The sequence below is a fragment of the Polistes fuscatus genome, unplaced genomic scaffold, assembly GCF_010416935.1.
Source record: "Polistes fuscatus isolate 324 unplaced genomic scaffold, CU_Pfus_HIC Scaffold6, whole genome shotgun sequence".
In the NCBI taxonomy this organism is placed as follows: domain Eukaryota; kingdom Metazoa; phylum Arthropoda; class Insecta; order Hymenoptera; family Vespidae; genus Polistes; species Polistes fuscatus.
Window position 1 is genome coordinate 6,724,765 of NW_025113140.1, and position 23,353 is coordinate 6,748,117.

At 36.3% G+C, this 23,353-nt stretch overlaps 5 protein-coding genes across 6 annotated transcripts in view; 2 read left to right on the top strand and 3 right to left on the bottom strand.

The window, feature by feature from the left end:
- Positions 1-1,448: 1,448 nt before the first annotated feature.
- Positions 1,449-3,086, bottom strand: LOC122523649 (programmed cell death protein 6). 2 transcript variants are annotated; one of them, XM_043645550.1, is made up of 4 exons: positions 2,791-3,086; positions 2,455-2,561; positions 1,969-2,237; positions 1,449-1,882 (listed from the first exon to the last, which is right to left on the bottom strand). In XM_043645550.1, exons 1-4 carry the CDS (start codon positions 2,844-2,846, stop codon positions 1,781-1,783), a joined length of 534 nt encoding a protein of 177 aa, XP_043501485.1. In that variant the 5' UTR covers positions 2,847-3,086; the 3' UTR covers positions 1,449-1,780. The 2 variants fall into 2 exon arrangements, with proteins under 2 accessions (XP_043501485.1, XP_043501484.1); XM_043645549.1 differs by having other exon boundaries at positions 1,969-2,276.
- Positions 3,087-3,413: 327 nt separating this feature from the next.
- LOC122523648 (dolichyl-phosphate beta-glucosyltransferase) lies at positions 3,414-5,109 on the bottom strand. Its single transcript, XM_043645548.1, has 5 exons — positions 4,951-5,109; positions 4,575-4,749; positions 4,272-4,468; positions 4,082-4,190; positions 3,414-3,980 (listed from the first exon to the last, which is right to left on the bottom strand). The coding sequence occupies exons 1-5, from the start codon at positions 5,011-5,013 to the stop codon at positions 3,538-3,540; spliced, it is 987 nt and encodes a 328-aa protein (XP_043501483.1). The 5' UTR covers positions 5,014-5,109; the 3' UTR covers positions 3,414-3,537.
- A 366-nt stretch (positions 5,110-5,475) lies between these two features.
- On the top strand, positions 5,476-8,430 carry LOC122523647 (integrin-linked protein kinase homolog pat-4-like). The gene is made up of 7 exons (XM_043645547.1): positions 5,476-5,922; positions 6,230-6,395; positions 6,479-6,671; positions 6,752-6,832; positions 6,901-7,343; positions 7,427-7,657; positions 7,736-8,430. The coding sequence occupies exons 1-7, from the start codon at positions 5,834-5,836 to the stop codon at positions 7,880-7,882; spliced, it is 1,350 nt and encodes a 449-aa protein (XP_043501482.1). The 5' UTR covers positions 5,476-5,833; the 3' UTR covers positions 7,883-8,430.
- On the top strand, positions 7,966-11,161 carry LOC122523645 (esterase E4-like). Its single transcript, XM_043645546.1, has 9 exons — positions 7,966-8,052; positions 8,522-8,796; positions 8,993-9,281; positions 9,401-9,586; positions 9,740-9,936; positions 10,005-10,161; positions 10,291-10,641; positions 10,720-10,864; positions 10,957-11,161. The coding sequence occupies exons 2-9, from the start codon at positions 8,665-8,667 to the stop codon at positions 11,099-11,101; spliced, it is 1,602 nt and encodes a 533-aa protein (XP_043501481.1). The 5' UTR covers positions 7,966-8,052; positions 8,522-8,664; the 3' UTR covers positions 11,102-11,161.
- A 641-nt stretch (positions 11,162-11,802) lies between these two features.
- LOC122523298 (titin homolog) overlaps positions 11,803-23,353 on the bottom strand; it is a 37,314-nt gene continuing 25,763 nt past the window's right edge. The window contains exons 26-47 of the mRNA XM_043644970.1: positions 23,206-23,338; positions 20,317-20,485; positions 20,116-20,161; positions 19,852-19,987; positions 19,606-19,762; positions 19,394-19,522; positions 18,955-19,302; positions 18,717-18,882; positions 18,478-18,631; positions 18,275-18,401; positions 17,970-18,170; positions 17,708-17,877; positions 16,940-17,647; positions 16,279-16,441; positions 14,758-15,102; positions 14,351-14,645; positions 14,126-14,267; positions 13,837-14,036; positions 13,609-13,761; positions 13,417-13,540; positions 12,392-13,028; positions 11,803-12,278 (exon numbers count right to left, since the gene is read on the bottom strand). Of these exons, the coding sequence (XP_043500905.1) occupies positions 12,043-12,278; positions 12,392-13,028; positions 13,417-13,540; positions 13,609-13,761; positions 13,837-14,036; positions 14,126-14,267; positions 14,351-14,645; positions 14,758-15,102; positions 16,279-16,441; positions 16,940-17,647; positions 17,708-17,877; positions 17,970-18,170; positions 18,275-18,401; positions 18,478-18,631; positions 18,717-18,882; positions 18,955-19,302; positions 19,394-19,522; positions 19,606-19,762; positions 19,852-19,987; positions 20,116-20,161; positions 20,317-20,485; positions 23,206-23,338 (4,939 nt within the window). The 3' untranslated portion in view covers positions 11,803-12,042. The remainder of the gene's footprint in view (positions 12,279-12,391; positions 13,029-13,416; positions 13,541-13,608; positions 13,762-13,836; positions 14,037-14,125; positions 14,268-14,350; positions 14,646-14,757; positions 15,103-16,278; positions 16,442-16,939; positions 17,648-17,707; positions 17,878-17,969; positions 18,171-18,274; positions 18,402-18,477; positions 18,632-18,716; positions 18,883-18,954; positions 19,303-19,393; positions 19,523-19,605; positions 19,763-19,851; positions 19,988-20,115; positions 20,162-20,316; positions 20,486-23,205; positions 23,339-23,353) is intronic.

Here is a 23,353-nt window from a genome sequence, read left to right on the forward strand (position 1 = left end):
CACTCCCCGCCTGCCTGCCTAAACCACCCTCGTCCACCCCCATCCACCCCATCCACCCCATCCACCCTCATCCACCCTCACCCACCCTCCTTCAGCCTCCCGCGTGCTGCTGGTTCGGACCGCTGAGCAACTAACCACCCCGCGCGCAAACCTTTCCTACCCTTCGCCTCGAAGAATCTTCTTGCAGACCGCTCCCCTCTCCCTCGCCCTCGCATGGCATCGCTATCTACTCCCTTAAGAAACAAGACACGCAAACTTCTCTTACCTTTCTTTTTCCACAGTCTACCGCGGTACTCGTGGCTTCCAACACCCTCCCCGACTCACGTGCGGATACACATGAGCTCCGTATATAGCTTACCTCCTTTCTATCGGACCTTCCTTACTTTTCAAACTTCATACCAGCTAGTTATTCGAGATACTTTACCATCTTTAAGGCCAATTAAAATCTTACTTCCAACTCAAAAACTCTAATCGATCGATCGATCGATCGATCGATCGATCGATTGATCAGTCGGTCGATTAGAAGATCCGAAAATTCATTTATTCGATTATTTATTTCATCTCAACTAAGGCATATATTATGTCTACACATGTACTTGACAATTTTTAACAAATTAAAACGTTAATAGAATTTCAATTGGAAATATAAAAAGAGAACAATTTCAACTTTGCAATATAAAATAGCATAAGAACTAAAACAAAAATATAAGAATATTCTTTCATAATTTTTACAAGAAATATTACTAATCTAACAACTACTAAAATAAATTTCTTTAAAATCGAAATCAATTAAATCTCGATACTCAAAGGAAACCTATTTATGCACAATATAAACGATATTCTACTTTTTCCACGTATGATTACTTTCATGACTCTTATCACTTATTTTTTTTTTTTATAAAAGCGTTCACAACACTTCTTAGTTACTGTATTTAACTAAACTTATACGTATTCTCTATCGTTAATTATGTTTAATATTTTTAGGAGAAGTTACAAACCTGCAGTGCCATCTTGCGATCGATTATCTAAATCACATACAAAATTTCTCTTACGGTTAGATAATTTTAGCGGCAAATCTACAACTCGTATTATACACTATACAAGAATTAACGATGGAAACTTTACTGAAGAACTATGATACGAGAAATAAGGTAATAATAAACAATTTATTTTCTAAAAATTATCAAAATTTGATGTCAATATTTAACGTGAACTACTACATTACCAACGCGTTCTACTTTATCGACTAATCTTTGAAATGCATACAACAAACGCATATATTTACCGACAATCGGTATTAATGCAACTTCAAATTTCGCTTCAGTAAAATTACAGGAATTTTAGGAATAATCATGGAATACTAATCGTAGAAAATATTTTTAAAGAAATATATTTTATAATTATCTATTTTATAAACAAGCGTTTAGTTTGAATATTAAAAAAGTATAGAAATTTAATATTTTACTATATTTTATCAATTAAGCATAAACATGGATATTAAAAAGATGTAGAAATAGATCTACAATAGGAATATTGTACAACAATTATAATAATAAATGAATAAGAGAATAACGACCTTTTAAATGTATAGGCAAACCGTGAATAATTGGAATCGATAGAAACAGATAAACGATCTTTAGACTAACCTAAGAACGTCGATAGTTTTGCTTTTCCTTGAAACGTGTAGAAATAGAATATTATTTATTTTGGCAACTTGTATTATATTATATTTGTAACCATAGAACGGCAAGGTATATTTATATTTGCATCTGAGCATACTTTAAATCTTCAAATTAAATACCATACCCAAAAATTGTTCGTAATGAATAGTGATAACACCATCCAAGTCTGTATCTAGTTGTCGAAAGGCTGCAGTTAATGTCTGTAAAAAGGTTGTTAACTTGTAATAATTTTATTCACGCTTAACTAAACTTAAATCAAATTTCTTGTCAATAATTGATTTCTTACATGAAGAACGACGCAGCACTGTATAAAATCATCAAAATATATAGTTCCTCTGCCAGCTCTGTCATATTTACGTATAAGATTATCTATCGTATGCTCTGACAAACGGTATCCAAAGTGCGTCAGAGCAGTTTTTAATTCACTACGATCGATATTACCGCTATTGTCACGATCAAACGATCTAAAGCAATTTTGCCAATCGGTAACGTACTTCCAGAGTGCTCCGAATTCTTCAAAGCTAACAGTTCCTGTCTGATTTTTATCAAACATACCTGAAGAAGTAGGACTAGTTTTTTCAATATCAAACATACCTGTGTCAACAGAACAAATTCAAAGCTATAACGCTCTTATAACAAATGATCATGCAAAACATTAACTAAAACACCAAATATTTAATTGTGTTATGCTTGTGTGTATGTACACGTAGATCAAATGTTTATCTAAGGACTACTTGCATGATCGTTTGTAGAGATCGTTTGCCAAGCTTACCTATCATTAGGCGAACAGTTTCCGGGTTAAAAGGTGTCCAGGTACCATTTGAGAGTGCTTGCTGTAATTCATCCGCAGTAATTGAACCGGAGCAATCTTTATCCACCCTAGAAATGAAGTTATTATTAAGCTACCAAGTCCTTAACTATTGCATTAAAAAACATAAAATTCTACCTATCGATTATGCTTGACAATCTTTACATTCGAATGGATTTCCAACCTATATTAATGAACTTTGATTTCATCGCTAATTATTCGATACTATTAATTATCCGATTTATTTACTTATGGAATATTATATAGTTACTTACCAATACGTTGTAAACGTATAATTACCTTCTAAACACTTCCCACAAAAAGTCTCTGTTAGGCATCGGCGATACGAAAGACATTTCGACAATACACGCAAAACTTATCAAATTAATAATTATAACAGTTTTTACAAAAATTCCAAACCCGATAAAAACTTCAATACTATTGACGATTTTACACTTTTAATATCCTACTGAAATATAAAAACAAATGAAATCGTTCACCTACGTCGTTTTAACTAGCGTCGTCAACGCTATGCCAAATTTTTCCACGCCTCTTTCATTCCCCACGTCATTCTTTACATCGAATCCTTACTCATCGCGCATAAAAATTATCCAATCACGAATATTCCACCAAAGTATACATCTCTTCTGATTGGCTGAGTTTAGTTTTGATCTTTGCTACTTATGTATGTAGATCCCTACGACAAAAATATTATGAAACAACATAAATAATTATTTCATTTGCAATTTATAATCTACTTTGATTGATTAATTTTTTAATTTAACTTTTATTAAGGAGAATATATGTAAACGGTTAACGTACTTAACCTCAATTTACTTTAAATGTCATAAAACACATCTAAATAAATGTCTAGAAAAAAGTCATCGTGTTTAGTATATGATAATATAATTATCACAATAGCATTAGGAAAAATCACTCTTTATTAGTACATTTTAAAAAATCGCAATGAATTCAGTTTCATGTTAGAGGCTATTGAAAATGCATGGAACACAAACTCATTTTATCAGAAAATCAGGATGATTTCTGTTAATTCTGCTTACTATTATGAATTTTCCATGCTCCAATTTTGTACCTTAGCCAAATTAAAACTAAATCTTTGCCCATTTGTAGCCAACTCCAAAATGGGATTATTTTTGATCCTTCTATTTCTGTCCAATTGACGGCAATTTCGGTAATAGGAATATTAAAATGTTTGGCGATATAAAGCATTTCGACATCAAATGCCCAACGTTCAACGTGTAAAGTTTGAAATATGCTTCTTGCAGACTCTCTTGTTAGTAATTTGAAACCACATTGTGTATCTCTAATACCTCTTACACACAAGAACCAAACTAAAAAATGAAATGCGTGCATCAGAAATAGACGAAAGTAGGAACGTTTAGCAGTTTCTTCTTTTTCTAAGTGAGCTCTCGATCCACAAATGACAGCATGCGATAATGCTAATTCTTCTGGCTTAGATAAATAATCAACTGCAAATTAGAGTTTACACAATAAATCAACTTTTAATGCTAAAGTTAAGGATAAATTTGCTATTTGATTGGATTTATTTCTAAATGTATATCCAACTTACATCCTAGCGTGTTTCTTAAACTGTCATTTAATTTGTCTAAGTCGGCAAATCTAGTAGCACCGTCTGCATCAGCGAACAACAATGCGCTACCTCTGGAGCTCAGCATACCCTTTAAATAAAATCAATATTCTGCGATACAAGTAATATATACTTATCATACGCTTACTAAAAGGAACTACTTAATACTGACCAGCCTAACGGCACCACCCTTACCCCTATTTTTAACAAGAGCCAATACTCTCACGGTATCATATTTGGAAGCATAATGTTGAGCAACTTCTACAGTTTTGTCTGTACTTCCATCGCTAACTACTATTACCTCATAACTGTGACCAGATTGTTTTAATTTTTCCAGATATTCTAAACATTCGTCTAACATTGGTGGTACTAAACAATCAAATGTGATATGAAAATTAAATCATATTTTCTTCAAAGCTTTAATCGATTAGAATATAAAAGCAAATTATTTAGTTATTAAAAATATAGTCATTACATCTTTCCTCTTCGTTATAGGCAGGTACTATAACGCTTAAATTAACACTCCAATCATTGTGCAATGAAGGAAAATCTTGATATTCCTTTGTTTTGTGATTGAAGAAAACCTTTTCCTTTCCATCCCGCCAAATTTTTGGATAAGGTTGCGTTGTTATATACAATATTAGACAAAACTAAAAAACATATACAATATGATCATACGATATACAAAGTGCATTTATATGCATTTTCTCATAATACTGAGTATACGTAATATATAGATTTATAAAATTTATTTTATTTATTTGTGATTTGTTTCATTTCATCAACGATCTATAATATTAATAAAAAATAATGTATATTGTCAAAATGAGGGATATAATCACCAAACGTACCACGATGATAATACACGTAACAATTAACAAAATATATAAAAATAAATTCTCTATTAATTCCATGGCAGCATCGAGGAATAGCTAATATCTACAATATATTATTATAAAAACAGAAAGTAATATTAAATAAATTCCATTCTAAAATTCCAATTTCATCCAAAGCTAGATAACGGAATACTCTGATCTGATTATGTGTCGATGCAGCGGCATCAAGAAACAATCAACGAATCACGATTCGACTTTGCTAAGTGACATGCTGGCCAATCACCGAACAGCGATATTATAAACATGTATATAATATAATCTAATAAATATAATTAAAAAAAAAATTAAAGTAGCACACATTAGAGCTAACTATGGTAAATATAAAACTGATGAATTTGTAAAAATATAATAAAAATGTTTTGATAGTTACTGATATCTGACCGACTTGGATTGAGGGACTTATTGTCAGTCAAGAAATCCCCTCCATAACGAATGAGTGTGTGTATATAAATAAAGTATATATATATACATATATATAGTTAGCATATATGGTGAAATGGAGTAATGCGCATGGGTGCGTTCTCAGAGAAATATTAAGCGTGATCCATGGAAGATCGTGGTAAAGAAGATTCAAGTGTCAGATTAATTAATTACATACTTCGGACGTTGATCTTGTTTATTTTTTTATATATTGATATAAGCTGAGAAATAAGTAAGAAGAAAAGTCTTAATAAATTTACACGTCGATGTTATATGTTATAACCGTGTCGATTAAAAGAAAACATAATTATATATAGTATGTGAAGGGAATAAAAATTTTGAAAACAATTGGAAATTGCCCCTTCCGTACGATAGTATTTATAGAATTTCTTCAATTTTTATCGATAAAGAGAATAAAATGGAAGATATATTTCAATGGTGTCGCGAAGGAAATGCTATGCAAGTTCGTGTTTGGTTGGACGACACTGAACATGACATGAATCAAGGGTAAATATAAATTTGCTATTTCCTTTTTTGGAGAAGTCTCACGAATGTTGTGGTTTCCGTATATAGTTTAGATTTCTTCTCACCAACTTTTCTATTTCAATTTTCATTAACGCGATGGTTAAGTACAAATAAATTTTAGATATATATAGTATTTTTTAATAGTTCTCCACATATTAAATTTTATAAATTATATATATATATATATATGTATATATAATTATTATTATTTGCAATAATAACGCATGTATTAGATTGTTTTCATTAGCATTATCATTACCATAAATATGATTCATTGTTCTATGTATAGCGATGACCACGGATTTAGTCCGCTTCACTGGTGTTGTAAAGAAGGCCATCTGAAATTGGCAGAGTTGCTAGTTAGTAGAGGAGCACGCATTAACGCTACAAATAGAGGAGATGACACTCCGCTACATCTTGCTTCTGCGCATGGACATAAGGAAATTGTTCAATTGGTAAAAAATAGATAGATTCAATCTCTAAAAAGATCTTGACAATTAACAAAGTAGCACAAACATTAAAACATTTGTTTTAACAGTTATTGCGAAATAAAGCAGATGTAAATGTAACCAACGAACATGGAAATACTGCTCTTCATTATGCGTGCTTTTGGGGTGACCAAGCTGTTGCCGAAGAGTTAGTAGCCGCTGGTGCCTTAGTATCCATAGCTAACAAGGATGGTGATACTCCTCTTGATAAAGCTAGAGGACACTTGGCAAAAAGATTACATGGTAAGATTGATGAACCTATCCTATATGAATCAGTCGTATTGAATCTACTGCTTCTCTATTTAATGTACTATTTCTGTTAGATATGGCAGTAGAATATGGACAAGATTTAAAAAAAATTCAATTTAAAGATCAAAGTTGGCTGGGATTAAAAACTAGGAGCAGTAAGTTGACTAATTTTGATGGAAGAATAGATAGAAAAGAAGAATCGAAATATTTATATTATTTGTAGGAGATGCCACTTTATCCAGATACAAAGGTATCAACATGGCAGATCTTGCCTTGCATACTCATTTAGCGAGTACTCCAAGCGGAGAAACTTGGAGAGGGCGTTGGCAGAATAATGATATCGTAGCTAAAATTTTAAATATACGTGAGTGCACAGCACGTATATCCAGAGATTTTAATGAAGAGTTTCCAAAACTTCGAATATTTTCTCATCCAAATGTTCTTCCGGTTCTTGGTTGTGTAAATCAACCGCCACAATTAGCGACAGTTTCACAATACATGGCTAGAGGAAGTTTGCATAGGCTCCTACATGGAGGTACTGGCGTTGTCGTTGATACGGCACGAGCACTTCGATTAGCCCTTGATGTGGCAAGAGCTATGGCCTTTCTTCATGGATTGGAAAGGCAAAATAGATGCAGGTTTCAACTTAACAGTAAACACATTATGGTACATAATAAATGTGCTATTGCCCTATTATATGTATATATATATAATTATGGGCATTTATTTAAACATATATGCTTTTGTAGATCGACGAAGATTTAACTGCTCGAGTAAATATGGCAGATTCGAAATTTTCTTTCCAAGAGGTTGGACGTATATACGAACCAGCCTGGATGTCTCCGGAAGCTCTTAGCAAAAGACCTGCCGATATCAATCTAGAAGCTAGCGATATGTGGAGCTTTGCTGTTCTATTGTGGGAACTTGCTACGAGAGAAGTGCCTTTTGCTGATCTCTCTCCCATGGAATGTGGAATGAAGGTAAACGAAATCGAAATTGCCAACGCGATTCTATATACATAGATATGTCTTATTATTAATATATAACTATGTTTACAGATAGCGTTGGAAGAAATGCGTGTTAGTATACCACCAGGTATTTCTCCGCATCTTGCCAAATTAATCAGAATTTGTATGAACGAAGATCCAGGGAAACGTCCCTCATTTGACATGGTCGTACCCATTCTTGATAAAATGAAACGCTAACGGTACAGAAAATGCACAAAGTTAATTCTCTAAGAAACATAATAATTTTACTTACTCTTTTTACAATCACGTGCTTTTCGAAACAATATTGTTTCGAATTATTACAACTGTAACACATTTTATATTGTTTTGTAAAAATTAAAACCACCCGTGTCTCGAAAATGTATCTAGTTAAGTATCTTCTATATAGTTGTATTGTTATTAAATGTATAATATATATATATATATATATATATATACCGAAAAGTAATGTCGTTTTTGTTCATTAAATTCAAACACGAACATACAATGACGTAAACAATGAACTGACAAATAAAAAAAAATATTGACACGCGCAGAAACGACATTACTCTTCGGTTTTCCTAAAATAATATTTACCAGTTATGTAATTAAAATTTTGATAATGTTGAAGAGATTACAAATCGATATTTTAACACTTTGACTAGTATTCATATTTTGCTAAAAAATCATCTCATTCAGTTTAAGTTAATTATTGTGTAATAATTCTTTGATTTATGCATTAAACTAGAAAAAAACGGTGAAAAAAATTTGTACACCTTGTTATAAAATATTTTTCATTCTTGATTATGTAACGGTAAAACAATTTTTTAAACAATATTTTATCTTATTTGTTTCCAGTGCCTTATCTCTAGATCAATATATAAAAACTCGTATACACACAAATATAGATTGTCTATAGTATTAGATAGCTGCGAACTAGCTGATAGAGAACAACTGAAGTGATTTGAACAGCTTGATAAGTGCTGCAATACAAATAGAAAATGTCAGTTATAGTAAACGTAAGTCAGGGAAAATTGAAGGGTTCCTTGTGCGAAAGTGTTTTAGGAACATCTTATTTTAGTTTCAAAGGAATACCTTATGCCGCTCCTCCTCTTGGTCCATTACGATTCAAGGTATTTAATCGTTCATCTTTTGTATTGTAATATCTACCACGTAAGTTCTATTTTTTCATTATTGGTAGTCATTCTAAATGCAAGATAATGTTAAAAGACAATAAAATTCACATTTTTTCTGATATGACAGCGTATTTTCGGTAGCATTTAAATTCTTAATAACATTAGCGTGAATTTCATTTTGAATGGGTTTTAGGATCCAGAACCTCCTGCTTCATGGACCGGTTTCAGAGATGCTGGAAATATCGAGGTGAATTGTTGTGTACAACTGAATGAAATGTCGCCAAGCGATATTATCGGTAGCGAAGATTCTCTTTATCTCAACGTTTACACGACTTCAATGACTGGAAATAAAGCTGTTATAGTTTTTATCCATGGAGGTGGATTTGTTCAAGGTTCTGGCACTGATAAATTTAATAAACCAGACTATTTTATGAACAAGGACATTGTTTTCGTGACTATCAATTATAGATTAGGAGTTTTAGGTACGAGACATTCTTACGTATTTTTTTATTTTCCATTTCATTGAAAAATAATTAAGATTGATAATTGAGAATAAATTAGAACGATTAATGTGTACAATTTCGTCCGATATTTGAAAAAGGATTTTTAAATTTGGATGACGAGGTCGCAGCTGGTAATCAAGGTTTAAAAGATCAAGTGGCAGCTTTAAAGTGGATCCAAAAAAATATTTCCCATTTCGGAGGAAATGCTAAGAATGTAACGATATTTGGAAATAGCGCTGGTGCAGCATGCGTTCATTTATTAACAATATCACCTATGGCAAAAGGTACTAAAATAAAAGTTTTCAATGTAATAATAATAGATATAAAAAATCAAATATATTAAATATAAAACGATAAGAAAACATTATATCGTTTAAAATGTGTTTTAATGAAGTTGTCTTGAATTAAAGTATGTTAAATAAAGTATTCAATTGTAGGTCTTTTTCACAAGGCTATATGTGCAAGCGGAGTAGCGACATGTTCTTGGAGCGTAGAGATGAGTAAGCCAGAAAATTGCTTTAAACTTGCATCAATCCTTGGTTTCAAAGATTCGAAAGATCCTAAAGAAGTTGTTGAATTTCTTCGAACGATTCCAGCTGCGCAACTTATAAAGGCTCAGTTCCAAATAATTACAGTATGTTTAAAACAATTAGTTACAATTAGTATTTAAATATATTAATGAAAGAAAAATCATGTTAATAGACAGAGAAAGTCGAAAATTTACCGGTCGGACCTGTTATGGATGCCAAATCAAAAAATCCATTTCTCCCTCGTCCGTTAAACGAACTCTTGCAAAACGATGCTGATATACCGATTATGATCGGATATACGAATAATGAATTTATAATGTTCTTAAAAAGTAAGTAGATTATTGAAATTCTCATCTAATTTTCTATATCCATATTCTTTTTCATCGTGTTAAGACTTATAGGAATGACGAAATTTCTGTTGGTATTCACCAAAATCTTTCTCCATTCCTTTGGTTTAGATAATAGCGAGGAGGATTTGAAAAGAATGGACCAAAATCTGAATTATTATATTGAACAATTAGCAATCTCAAAGGAGCCAGAGAAAATTGATCGATTAGTAAAAGATGTGAGAAATTATTACTTTGGAAACGATAAACCAATAACCAAGGAAGCTATTCCATCTTTGATAAGTTTTATGAGCGATATATTTTTTTGTCATCCAACCAATATAATAGTCGATGATCGAAGAAAGAGAAAATGTGCACCGACATATTTATATAAATTTTCTTATGTTGGCGATGAAACGACAATTACTCAACTTTTAAGACTAAGTAAAATGCAGTCGGAAAACCTATGTTACTATCCAAAGGGTACTTTTTATGTTATTTAAAGAAATATCTTTTTTTTCCTAATAATATTTCAAGTGATCTACAATATTTCATTTTTAGGAGCTTCTCATGCCGACGAATTATCTTATCTCTTTTATTTGCCACTTTGCAAAGCTAAAAATCCTTTACCTCCAGCAAAAGGAACTAAAGATAGGGCTATGATCGAGCGACTTACGTATTTGTGGACTAATTTTGCCAAAACTGGGTAAAGTTTTTTCATTTACGATTTTTAGTCATGCGTTTGCTTACGGTTACATATAGACTGTATTTAATAATGTTCAATTATTTTTCTTGTAGGAATCCAACGTCATCGTTGAATGAATACGTTAATACTACCTGGACACCTGTAAGTAACGATACTCTTACATATTTGGAAATAAAAGATTTTATAAATTGTCCATTCAAAGATGAGTTAGCAGAAATGATTAAAAAAAATGCTTAAAAAATGAACAATAATTTAATGATATGGGATATGGTAATAAAATGTTGATATTATTTTTAATCACCGTTTTTACGAATATATTATATTATAGATTAATAGATATATGCAAAGGATTTTCTTGTATTTCTCTTTACCTTTACGCGATTTGTTATCGGGACGTCATAGAATTAAAATATTAAAAAGCACAGATTTATTTGAAAAAAGAATAAATTCGTAGGAGCACGTCTTACCGTTAGACTGCCTTCGGCAAGATTGCGAACGAAAATAACTTTGGTAAACAATCGTCGCCGACCGTTGTCAAAATAAAACTACGATTATCCCTACTTTTATCCTCAATACGTACGTGTTTCCTTTTTTCTTCGAGATGTAAACACGCGAAAGCAGTTATAGCTCAACCGTCTACCCGTAAACAAGTAGGATACGAGGAACGCCTGTTAAATATATTATTTTCTTTTAATCCTTTTCCCTCGAGATCTTATTAATATTTAAACAAATTTTTATTAACAATTTATTGTTTTTTCATTATTTAGCAGGCTTTTTCAAATCACAAGATCTGTTTTAGCAATTTTTTGTTTGTTTCTTTTAAATCAGATAAAATGTGAAATCTTATCTAAATCAGCATTATTTAACAGAATTGCAGCATTATAAAGAGAATTTGATCTCCCGATTCGTTGGAAAATGATACGATAAGGCAATATATCTTTGATTATAACAATACTCGTGTACATTTTATTTTTCACTAAGTATCTACACTAACATTATAGACACGATAGTTTTTCTATGATTCGGTCTTGTCGAAAAAACTGATTAACATTTTAACAAGATTCTTATTCTTATTAGATTGTATGCTTTCGCGTGCGAGTGAGCGATGAAATGAAAACAAAATCAAATACGGCGTCGCCAGTTTGTCGGAATAGAAAAACAAAACTAAAAAAGACTCCTTATTTATTCCAAAAAGCAAAGACTCGTTGTATCCTTTCGTTGTGCGGTTTACCAGTGGCCATAGTTGCTGCCGGATACGCGCGATGTACGATTTGAATTTGCGACGTTGGCGATGATTTTAAGCCCGCTGCTTCCTGTTCAAACATCTTTGCTCTACGACTAACGTTTCCCGTAGGCACGAATTTGTCTCGATTGCGAGCAACGATCATCCTTGCATCCTGATCTTCATTGGTATCTATCGAACCAAACGAAAATATTTACATAGTTAGAAGGATTTAATATCGGTTATGCGAGGAAAAGAATGGATCGATTAAAAAGAAAGCAATAATCGTTAAAATAGCTACAGACCTTCGTGAACGCGATTAGTAGTAGTCTCGCGCGAAGCTTTAATTGGGCTACTTTGCGAGGTAGCCTCGGTACTCCCTGTATCATCTTTCAAAGATTTCGAATTACTCTCGCTGTCCGTTTCTTCTTCGATGATAGAAACGATTCCCAACTCGTCTAATTGCAACGACGAAGTCGCTAAATTCGTACTGCAATCGCCAATTCCGGAATCACGCGAGTCACCTCGAAAAACTCGTCGTTGATTTTCAGATCTATCGGATACGTAATCTCTATCGATTACGGATAATTTTCTTTCTACGCCAGTCCCTTCTTCTTTTTCTTCGTCTTCGTCCGCCTTGCCGTCCGATTCTTCTTGCAAAGGAATATTAACTTCCGTTTTGTAACAAAACGAATAGAGGCTACTCTTTCGTCGGGTTCCTACGAATTCGTCCGAATTTTCTTCTAGCTCGATCATCGTATCATTAGGATCGTTTCTTTTATCCGAGTTTATAGATTTGTCATTTTTGTTAATTAAAAGGCTGTCCGTATCGTTGATCGAATCGATCGTCTCCAAACACTCGGTTGTCGTCGTTGGACTTTTCCTACTGTTCGCCGAAAGAATTGCCATTCTTCCTAGCGCACGAATGGCATTTCCTGTTTTCTATTGGAACAAACGAAAGCGTGCACACACACGCGACACACATACAATACGCACACTCCTTGCGAATTTAATAGCACGAGAGGAAGAGATCAAGAAATATTACGGTATTATAAAATAAATGAAATTTAAAAGCGATTTTAGCTCGCTCTTATGCACTCTATTCGCCAAGTTTCATTTTGTTTAATATTATATTGTTAACGTTGCACGTGCATAAAAACAAGCTTGCTTTTTCTTCGATACATCGTGCACATGCTGGAAAACTTTCGAATTTAACGTATTAACAGTCTTTAAATTTCTGTGTAAAAGATGTATTTTTGATGTCGTTAGGATTGTCATTAAGGCAAAAATCAGAAAACATCGAGTGTCGAATATAACGAGTAATATTTACCTGCCACTTTCTGCGTACGATAAATTTCTTTAGCTTGTCTGTCGGTAATGCCACTCTACTCATATTTTCAGTATGTTGAACCATCCACGGATGTTCTAGACATTGCCTTGCCGACATGCGCGATCTACGAAGTAATCGAATATCGAACATTGAAATATTATTTACGCTACTATTGTCGATATTAATACTTACTCTTTTCGCTTAACGAGCAAGCCAGTGATAAAGTCTTTAGCATTATTAGAAATAGCATCGAAAGCTTCGTGATCTAGATCATAATCGGCTCTCGTTATGTTTGCGAAGGTCTCGGCATCGTTATCCCCCATAAACGGTGATAGTCCGGTTAATCTGAATTACCAAAGATATTTAATAGGGCAATGCTTTAGTCCAGATATATTAGCGATATTTTGACTAAAAACTTACAGTACATAACAGATGACACCGACGCTCCACATATCCGATTCTGTCCCGATCGGTTCGTAACTTATAATTTCAGGTGGTATGAACTCCGGTGTACCGAACAAAACTCTGATCGGTGTGTCTGGTTTAAGAGTTTGCGCTAATCCGAAATCGATAAGCTTGATTTGATGCGAAGTTCGCGTCCGACACATTATGTTTTCTGGCTGTAAAGACAGCGAATAGACTTTTATTGGCAAACATTTCTTCCTTTTCGCGTCTCCTTTAAATAAAATTCGATTTCTTTTTCTCTTACCTTTAGGTCCAAATGTACAACATTATTTTCGTGCATGTATTCGACCCCCTCGCAAATCTGTCTCATAAAAAGTATGCTATCCCTTTCGGTTAGAGTAAAATCATCTGCCACCACTCGCTCGAAAAGTTCACCACCGGAAATACTGTTCGTTGGAAACAAGGATAAAAGATATTAATAAATATGAAGAAAACATAGAATTAACGAAAGCAAGTATATGATACTTACTATTCGGTGATCATTATTGTTTCTCGAGGACCTTCGAACGCAGCTGCTAGAAGAAGAAGCTTCGGATGCCTGAGCATATTCATAATATTAATTTCCTCGCGAACTTGTTCGCGATCTTTGCTTTTGATCGTTCGTACGAATTTCGCGGCGAAACTCGCATTCGAGGATTTTTCGACGACCCTTTTTACTACGCCATAGCGACCTTTACCTAATTCCTCGAAGACGTCATATCTATCGACGAATAATTGCGAGTCCTCCGCATGAACCGTGCGAGCTTCGAAAGCTGCTGAAAACTCTGGAAACAAATATTATGTAATGCAATTAATGACGTCGAGGAAGGCTTAAGTTTATTACCAACGAGAGAACAAGATTCGAAAATATTGTATATGAATTGTATTTTTAATTACCTTCCTCTTCCTCCTTTTGTATAATCGTTTCTCCTTCTTGAGGTATTCTAATGAACTCGGATTCCACACTGGGTTCACCGACCCCATGTATATTTTCCCCCCTGATCCTGAAACGGTAGCTTTCACCAGCGACGATTGAATTCTTTGACGATGCAAGCACCGTGTGACTCAGAGAATGACAGGACTCGCCGATAACCGTCCACGAGTTTTCATCCGCTCGATTCATCTCGATAGTATAACCGGTTACAGTGCAGCCACCGTCGTAAGCCGGTGAACTCCAGGTAATCGTTACCGAATTTTCCGAACTTGTAACGCTTGGAATGCCTGCCGGTGGATCCGGTGGTCCTATCGTTCAAATTACATCTTATTATCGAATTTTTTCGAATATGTGTTTCACTTCTTACAAATTATATTTATCTACATAATTAGATGTTATTTTTGATTGATATTATGTGCTATGTCGTAACAGCGATATCAACGTGTCGTATATTACCCAATTCCATCGTCTTAATGTCTTCGTAGATGAAAAATATTGAACTTGAAACGATATCGATGTGTGCTATTCAGTCAAAGTAAAGTAAGCAAAATCGAAGAACACGTTCCATTATGTCGAAGCGATAAATATTGACTGATCTAGTAGAGAGAGGAAGAGAGCAGTATACGAGCGTTCGGTGCAAATGGATGTCTACTGAGACGTCTTTTCAGGAAAAAAGAAGGTTTTACGAGAGAGGGAAGAGGAAGAAGAAGAGGAAGAGAGAGAGAGAGAGAGAGAAGCAGAGCGGTGAGTGGTGTAACTTCGCGTTGAAAATGGTAGAGGAATAATTGCGCGACTCGTCACGTGAGATTGTCGTCCGCCTTGTACGCGAGAGAAGGAACTAGACCGTGCAAAGCGAGTCTATTTCATCTTTTACCTGATCGAATCCTTCGCTCCCTACGGTCTAGCCAATTTTTTCCCGTTGGTATAAAAAAATTTCTGACGTAATATTTCCGAGAACATTTGTAAAAAGAAGGAATCGGAATAAAACGCGTACGCGGGTCTTCTTCGACTCATAAACGATTGATCCTCCAATTAAATTCATAGTTTGCCTGGCGTGAGAGATTGTCGAAATACCTTTATTTAAATAAACACACACACAAATTTTGTAACAATGTGTGAGTTAATGATGTCGATACGATATGCCAGTTAAGTAGGAATGATGTAAGACGGTTTCTTTCGTAAACATTTGTTCTCGAGTATTTACAGAACAGACGTAAAAATCTTGCTCGATAACAATCGTTCCGTATATACGTGTATACGTAGAGATTCAAATTTAATTAGAATTTCGATCTGGATTACGTCTTTCGTTGGATTACAAATTTGAAGATTCGTTTGTTTGAACGGTGGTCACTTGAAATTCGAAACACGAGAAATCGAATCGTTAGATCGACAGCGTGGAATTTTGTACGTTTATCTTATAGTTAGAAGCAATTCCGTTTTCTCATCTCTATAGGTATGAATACATACTATATATAGATACTTGCCTTCGACAGCGAGACTAAAAAATTGTCGATTTCTCGCTAATAAGTTTTCCACCGACACTTCATATTTTCCAGCATGATCCGCCGTTACGTTATCCAACGTTAAATAAGAGACACCAGCACCGTAAGTAATTTTAATTTTCTCCTCGGATTTTAATTCTCGACCCTTGAACGATAAACAAAGATTTTGATAAGATTTAGAATATTTGTACAATAATGAATGAACATTTATTTTATATACTTGGTACTCTATACTTGCTTCCCAGTACGCGTTGCTATCGGAACAGAAATTGGTTCTCTACTACGATCATTTTACAGGGAGCGTTAAATGAAACCGAGTGGAAGAAGTGCGATAAGGATCTAAAAAAATGCGTTCTCAAGGTTTAGGAAGCACGCATGTTTTGTCAACGATCGCGAGAATACTGTTTCGAGTTCCGAACGTCGCGTCGCGCCGGTTTCTATAACAAAATGTGGGAGAAGGGGATCTCGAATATCGTTTGCCGTAAGATGACCGAGTCTTTAATAATCATTTCATAAGGTCATTGACACAGTTATTCATAAATCCCAATTAAAATAAATAAGTCAAATAAAACGGTAGGAAAGTTCGTATATATGTAGATACGTCCTACGTGTGAGTGCACTTATGAAACGTATCGTTACTTACCGCACGGAACCATTTAACCAAGGGCTCGGGATCGCCACGGTAGGTAATATCGAGCACGAGCTTGTTACCTCTGAAAACTGTTACATCGTTAGGCGCATTCACGATCGTAGCTGCTACAAATTTGTCCAATTGATTGGACGATTCGTCATCATCTTTGATATATTCCTTGTCCGGACTCGACGTTAATAGAGATCGTTCCGTGCACATAGATGGTATTAAATCTATTGCATCGGATTCGTTTTTCTGCTTATTCGAGAGATCGCTTCGATCCGTTGGAAGAAGTACATTTTTCTTCTTCGGTAACGGAGAAAGTTCTTTAGGACTGGATACTTTTTTTCTTAAAGGAAGCGAAGACGATCTCGCGCGTTGAAATTTGTTGTCCTCTTTTTGACAGGAAGCGTTCGTCGAAAGAATATGTTGTTCTTTTTTAGATCTTCTACAAGAGCTCGAAAGGGGCGTACGACGAAACGACGATGACGGCGACGGCGACGGGGATTTTTCACGATTCCGAGACGTCGTCCGTTCTTTCTTCGAATTTGAAGATGCGCAGTTTTCGAATGTGCACGTGCCTCGGTTCAATTGCAATTCCGTTGTACAGCAGATCGATGGACCATTGCCCAGGACGGAAGCCGTACAACGAATTTCACCCGCGTCCCGCGAGCAGACCTCGTGTACTTTCAAAATGCAGACATTTCCGTCTTTCTCGACCTATGTAATATCAACCTTGTATAATAACTGTCTCGTTTCGATTAAAAGATCGATACATACCTTGCATCTAGCATTATCCCTAACGTCTTTTCCATTAATAGTCCAGAAGAAGTCCATCGGCTTCTCGCACTGGACTCGTACACAGAAACAAGCGGTCTCGCCCTTCGCGACGATTCGAGTTAGCGGCGTTTTGGTAAATCGTGGCGCGAGATTTCGAATAGTCTTGTAATCTGTCCAATAATTAAACGAAATATCTTTGAATATATAAATATATAAATAATGCATAGAGAGATAGGTATCGCTGAAAAGAGCGAATGAATACCTTGGACGGCAAGGAGACCGCTACAAGAAATTTCCCCAAATTCATTTCGAACGATGCAAGCGTACTCTCCAGCGTCTTCCGGATGGACATCGGAGAGTCTAAGGGCGATTCCACCGTCATTATATAAAACGTAATGATGGCAGTCCCCGTCGGGAATTTCGCGTTTATCTTTTAACCAATGGATCGAGAATGGGGGAGTGCCTGGAAGAATAAATCTATGTGAACGATTCGAAATGAAAATAAAAAAAGAAAAGAAAGAAAGGCCCCGAGAAATGGTATTATTAAAAGGATATTATTATTTTTACCGGTAAGTCTAGTACGAAGTTCGAAAGAATTTCCTTCCATAACGATCGATTCTTTGGGAAGAGATTGCAAGAATTTAGGCGATTCTTTGTCCAAGGTCGAAGAGTCGTTTGGGTCAAGCACGGTTACCTGTAAACGTCGACGAGTCGAAAAAGAGAAAGTAGGAGGAAAAAGAAAGTAATTTTTAGAAGCTAATAATATTCACCTGACAGGTGTTTCTCGCAGAGCCAAGGACGTTGGTTGCCACGCAACTGTACTCGCCTGCGTCGCTCGCTTTTACCTTAGAAATTTCGATCTTTGCAATTTTCCCGTCAAAGTGTCTTTTTATTCTATTCGAACGGGTCAAAGGTCGTCCATTCCTAAAATACGAAGGAACAAGCGTTTTGTCTCGACTGTACGTTGTACGTTGTCTTCGTACAAAGAGAAGAGTTCGCGTATTATTACCTGTACCACGTCGGCGTCGGACTAGGAGTTCCTCTTAGGCCGCATTGCAGTCGAAGACGACCGTCCGTTCTCGTAGTTGTGTCGAGAAGATTTCGAGAAAAATAAGGATAAGTTCTCGGGGAGGCGCTTCTAGTTCTTATCGTTCGCCCTAAAGATCCGTGCCGACCTTTCCAAATAATTGCATTATTTATTAAATACTCGCGAATACGAGGAATATCGAGATCGATCGATTGCTTACTTATCACTTCGAGTCTTGCGCTAGCCTCGATTCTACCAAAATCGTTTTCCAAGCTAACTCTGTAAAGTCCAGCATCCTCTTGCGTGACCTCGCCGATTTCCAGGATCTTGACGTCGTCTTTTTCCACGATAGAGATTCTCGTGGTCGGGGTGACAACGATTCCGTTCTTGTCCCACTTCAACCAGGGCGTCGGATGACCGACAACCGCGCATTGGAAACGCACGGTTTCGCCTTCTTCGACCACTCGATTGTGCGGTACGGAATAAAATTTCGGTGGACTCATCTTTGTTCGTTTTGTCGTCGAACCGCATCGCGGTGGAAGTTGAGGAGACCTTAGTTCGCGGCCATCTAAATCGAGGGAAAATGATCTCATCCATAGCTCGTCCATTGCTCCGGAAGATTTCACAATGAAAAATACGGGTTCTTGGGTAGAACTTACGAGAAACCGCAGGAGACAAACTTCTGATAGGCGTCGATCTTGGAGTCGATCGTGGCGTTGATCCTGCCGATAGTAGGCCAACCGGTCGCGTTAATCTTTCGCTTAGTACGTTTTCTTTGCCTTCGGGTACTGCGAATCGACGAAAACCTTATTGTGTATATATCGTATCCAAATTGATATAGGAGAGTCAATTTAATAAGATTAAATGATACCATCGACAACTATGCAAGCCGACGTGAATGCTTTTCCAAGTTCGTTGTAAGCGACGCACGTGTACTCTCCCTCGTCCTCGGGATAAACGTGTTGGATGCTCAGTCGTGCTACTTCGCCATCGAATTCACTCGTAAAATCGTTTCCCATGGTTATTATCTAAAAGTAACCAATAACTTTGCCGCTATCCGCATTGCTAATATTATTCGAACAAATAGATAGGAAAATAAAGAAAGCGTCGGGGTTACCTTTCCACCCTTTTCCCAGCGAACGTTAGGTTGTTCTGGCGTGGCAAGGAATTTACACTCCAAAGTTACAGCGTCGCCGTCGCAACATCTTATATCTCGGAGTTCCCTGGTTACCATGGGCAAGGTGAGTACCTTCCTGCGCAAGAGGAACACGAACGTCAAAATGTCAACGAAATGTAGATAATATATTTCCAAAGAACGTAGACATTTTGTAAATACGAAAAAATAGATGTACTTTCGTATGCTTAACAACGCGATACTGACCCGTGAGTAATCGCCGATTTTTTCATCGTCGTCTCTTTACCTTGACCTAAAAAGAAAATGTAAATTCGTCTAATTATAATAGGCAATTTGTTATATAAAGTATAACACACATCGTTAATAGATAAATAACGATTAAGCGATTTTCATTAATAGCAAGTTTGAATATAACAAATATTTAGGGAAATGTAAAATTTGTCTAACCTTTGGCATAGATTTGCAAAGAGATTACGGCTTTCGCTTCTCCATGACAATTTCGAGCAATGACCGAATACGTTCCGGTAAAGTCGAGTTTCGCGTAAGGTATTTCCAATCTGTATTGAGGACCCTTACCCACCAGCCGAAAATGAGGCGCGTCTCTATAGTAATCGGGCTGCAAATACGACACAGCTATTAGTTAAAAAGAAAAGGTAATGAATTATTTTAGAGGTTCGAAGATGAGCTTGGTTTTCGCTGGTTCGCATATATAAATAATATGGAGGCACGTCGCGCGTCGCTCGCGTGTTAACGAAAAAGAGAAGCGAGACGCCTGACCTCGACCTAGATACCAACGCGTTTCCGCGATTCCCACGCCTACGCTCGAAAAGAAGCAACGCGTTTTAATAGCGACTCCTTTTTGTAAACGTTTCGTATTATAGGAATATAGGACGCGTACGAGTACCACCGCGGTACGTATCATTCGCGTACATTTAGATGGCCTATAGTTGTCACTTTTTTAAAGCTACACGGGGTTCAAACTCAGCGTGAGATGTTTCGAGAGAGGACGAACAAGAAAAAGATGGAGAAAAAGAGACGATAGTAGTATTCTCGTTGAAACTCTAGCCCATATAGGGAGCGAAAGTCGATCGAATCGTTCGAGACTGATCTTGTTATGCGTATGACAGACGCAAGTGCCAACAACTGAATATTTATATTTTTTGTCCTATTAATAATTATCTTTTTTTCCATCTTTCTCAATTGCGAACGCACGCGAAATAGCTCATACGTCCATCGTTCCTTCGCATATTAGACGATAAAAATAAGAGAAAAGAAATCGATGTGTGCGTTGATGTTATTTCGTAAGGAAAAGTGTATCGATCAATCGTATCTCATTGCGATAAATGAAGTTTTCAAGTTTTCTAACGCGAGCTGATTTTCTTGACATAATGGACCTTCCGAGACCCATCCGTCTTTCAGCTGTCTATCGTGCACCAACGCGACGCTTCGCCTACGATGAAATTTATGCGGACGACACTTCCCGTTACGGAAGAGGGACGCCATAAACTGGTTAGTGCAAGGACATTCCATAAAGCATTAAAAAAACAGGTATATCGGTGCAATAGATCGAAACTTTGCTTCGCCTTCCTATTACTTTTCGACGATTTTCCCCATAGGGGTATATCGTGCAATTTCTTACGACGAAAAATACATTTTCCAATTGCAATAGTTTATAAGAATGGGGAGATTCGAAGAAAGAAGTTTGTTGTAACTTTTGCAGCATTAACATAGTCGTTAGCTAAAAAGGAGTGCTCGTTGAACGTATGTATGTATTTGGTTGCTTGGCTTGATGCTTCGCACGTTCGCGCAGTTACTACGCGAAAGATTAACTACTCGCGAGTCTCAGGCCAAGTTTTCCTCGGAGTAAATAGATTCGTTCGTTGGAGGAATATCCTTAAGAGAACCGATGAAAAGCCCTGAGAATGAGAATGACTCATTACGACTGGGAACTTGTCCTGACGTACGACGATAATCGACTGCTCTTCGACTTCTAATCGAAAACAGAAAAAGAGCATAGAAATCTAATGGAATTTATCGTCTTCGAGACAATTGTTCCAGATTTCTGACTCTGTCGACGAGAGTTATGCAGATTTTCGAATGGTGTAACTGGTATTACATAGTATTATATTTATTTATGCGCCTATACATACGTGCTTTTGAAATAAGAAAGTCAGTCATTTCGAAGTTGCACACGCACATCGGCTGAGATTTATCGCTCACATTTGTTTATACGAAATTCCATATGGGAATGCATCGTTCTTCCGGAATGAAATAACGTATGGCTTATTTCTACTCACTTTTCTCACTGTTCGAATGACAAAGAATGCGCTTCTGCGATAGAGACGAATAAATAGTCTAAAATATATATCGAGAAGTCGATCGTACGACGAGGAGGAGAACGACGATCGACGGAAGGCTATTCATTCGCCAAAGTTACACACCGACTGTTTTACCGTTCGTACTTCGCGGTACCGATCCATCGGCGAAGAAAGCCAAGTTGGTCGACGAAAAGTGGGGACGACGCCTTCTAGGTAAGTAAGTAAGTAAGTACTTACACTCTTCTCGATTATGCAAATATTCGTTTGACGTAAATACTTAGAGGCAGCATCGTTTTCTTCCTTTCCCTTCGGTTCTTCTTTTCCGTTGGACGATTCGCGATATTTTCATCGTCTCAACGGAACGACGTCTCGAGCGAACGTTACCATGAAAATTATTATATCTATACCTAGGTCCTACGTCACGGATAATACTTTCGATATGCCTAATTTGTATTCCCCTTGACTTTTTATTAACGTTAACGCCCACGCCTGAATCCATTTGCGTATCTCTTTGCCTAAAGGAAATGAAATTTCGTCGTAAAAGGATTTCGAACGACGACGAATGCACGACGTTCCGATTACACTCCGATCGTTCCATCATTCTTTTGATATTCGTCAAAGGACCACTTTTTGGCAGTTCGCATTTCTTTCTTTCTCCGTTCCATCTTTGGGCCCCTCTCGTTTAATCTCGCGTAGCACGTACTGTTACCTTTTAAAGAGGTGACGCGAAATAAATGCCGTTTCCCCCGACGCATATAATACCTGACTCGCTATGGGCATAATGCGGTATGTAACACTATCATTTCTTTCTTGCTACCACCTTGACCTACATCGTGACCGAAGCAGCATTAGGGACACGTCATTTTCTGGAATTGCACAATGAACTTTGCAACTTCTCCAATGTACTTGCCCCCGTCCAACTCGCAAGTCCGGATCATTTAATTAGCTTTCTTTTAACGCTTTCTCCCTTCTCCAACGTAAGCCCGTAGATATGAAATATCAAGAAAGTAGTAATTACCTTTAGGAAGTCGCGCAACCAGATAACTTCCGGTTTAGGATCGCCAACGACCTCGCAAAGTATAATGACCGTGTCCCCTTCGAGAGCTTCGGTTGACAAAGGTTTCGTGACGAATAGGGGTTCCTTGGAATATCTGCGAAACGACGCG

Excerpts from the sequence above, each read along its gene's own strand:
- LOC122523649 (XM_043645549.1), bottom strand. The coding sequence starts at position 2,846 with ATGTCTTTCGTATCGCCGATGCCTAACAGAGACTTTTTGTGGGAAGTG. Across the intron at positions 2,277-2,454 it reads AACTGTTCGCCTAATGATAG|GTATGTTTGATATTGAAAAA; the intron begins GTAAGCTTGGCA and ends CTGTTGACACAG. Across the intron at positions 1,883-1,968 it reads AGTGCTGCGTCGTTCTTCAT|ACATTAACTGCAGCCTTTCG; the intron begins GTAAGAAATCAA and ends ACCTTTTTACAG.
- LOC122523648 (XM_043645548.1), bottom strand. The coding sequence starts at position 5,013 with ATGGAATTAATAGAGAATTTATTTTTATATATTTTGTTAATTGTTACG. Across the intron at positions 4,469-4,574 it reads CTATAACGAAGAGGAAAGAT|TACCACCAATGTTAGACGAA; the intron begins GTAATGACTATA and ends TTGATTGTTTAG. Across the intron at positions 3,981-4,081 it reads TTTAAGAAACACGCTAGGAT|TTGATTATTTATCTAAGCCA; the intron begins GTAAGTTGGATA and ends TCTAATTTGCAG.
- LOC122523647 (XM_043645547.1), top strand. The coding sequence starts at position 5,834 with ATGGAAGATATATTTCAATGGTGTCGCGAAGGAAATGCTATGCAAGTT. Across the intron at positions 5,923-6,229 it reads GAACATGACATGAATCAAGG|CGATGACCACGGATTTAGTC; the intron begins GTAAATATAAAT and ends TTCTATGTATAG. Across the intron at positions 6,396-6,478 it reads ATAAGGAAATTGTTCAATTG|TTATTGCGAAATAAAGCAGA; the intron begins GTAAAAAATAGA and ends TTGTTTTAACAG.
- LOC122523645 (XM_043645546.1), top strand. The coding sequence starts at position 8,665 with ATGTCAGTTATAGTAAACGTAAGTCAGGGAAAATTGAAGGGTTCCTTG. Across the intron at positions 9,587-9,739 it reads AATATCACCTATGGCAAAAG|GTCTTTTTCACAAGGCTATA; the intron begins GTACTAAAATAA and ends ATTCAATTGTAG. Across the intron at positions 10,162-10,290 it reads ATTTATAATGTTCTTAAAAA|ATAATAGCGAGGAGGATTTG; the intron begins GTAAGTAGATTA and ends CCTTTGGTTTAG.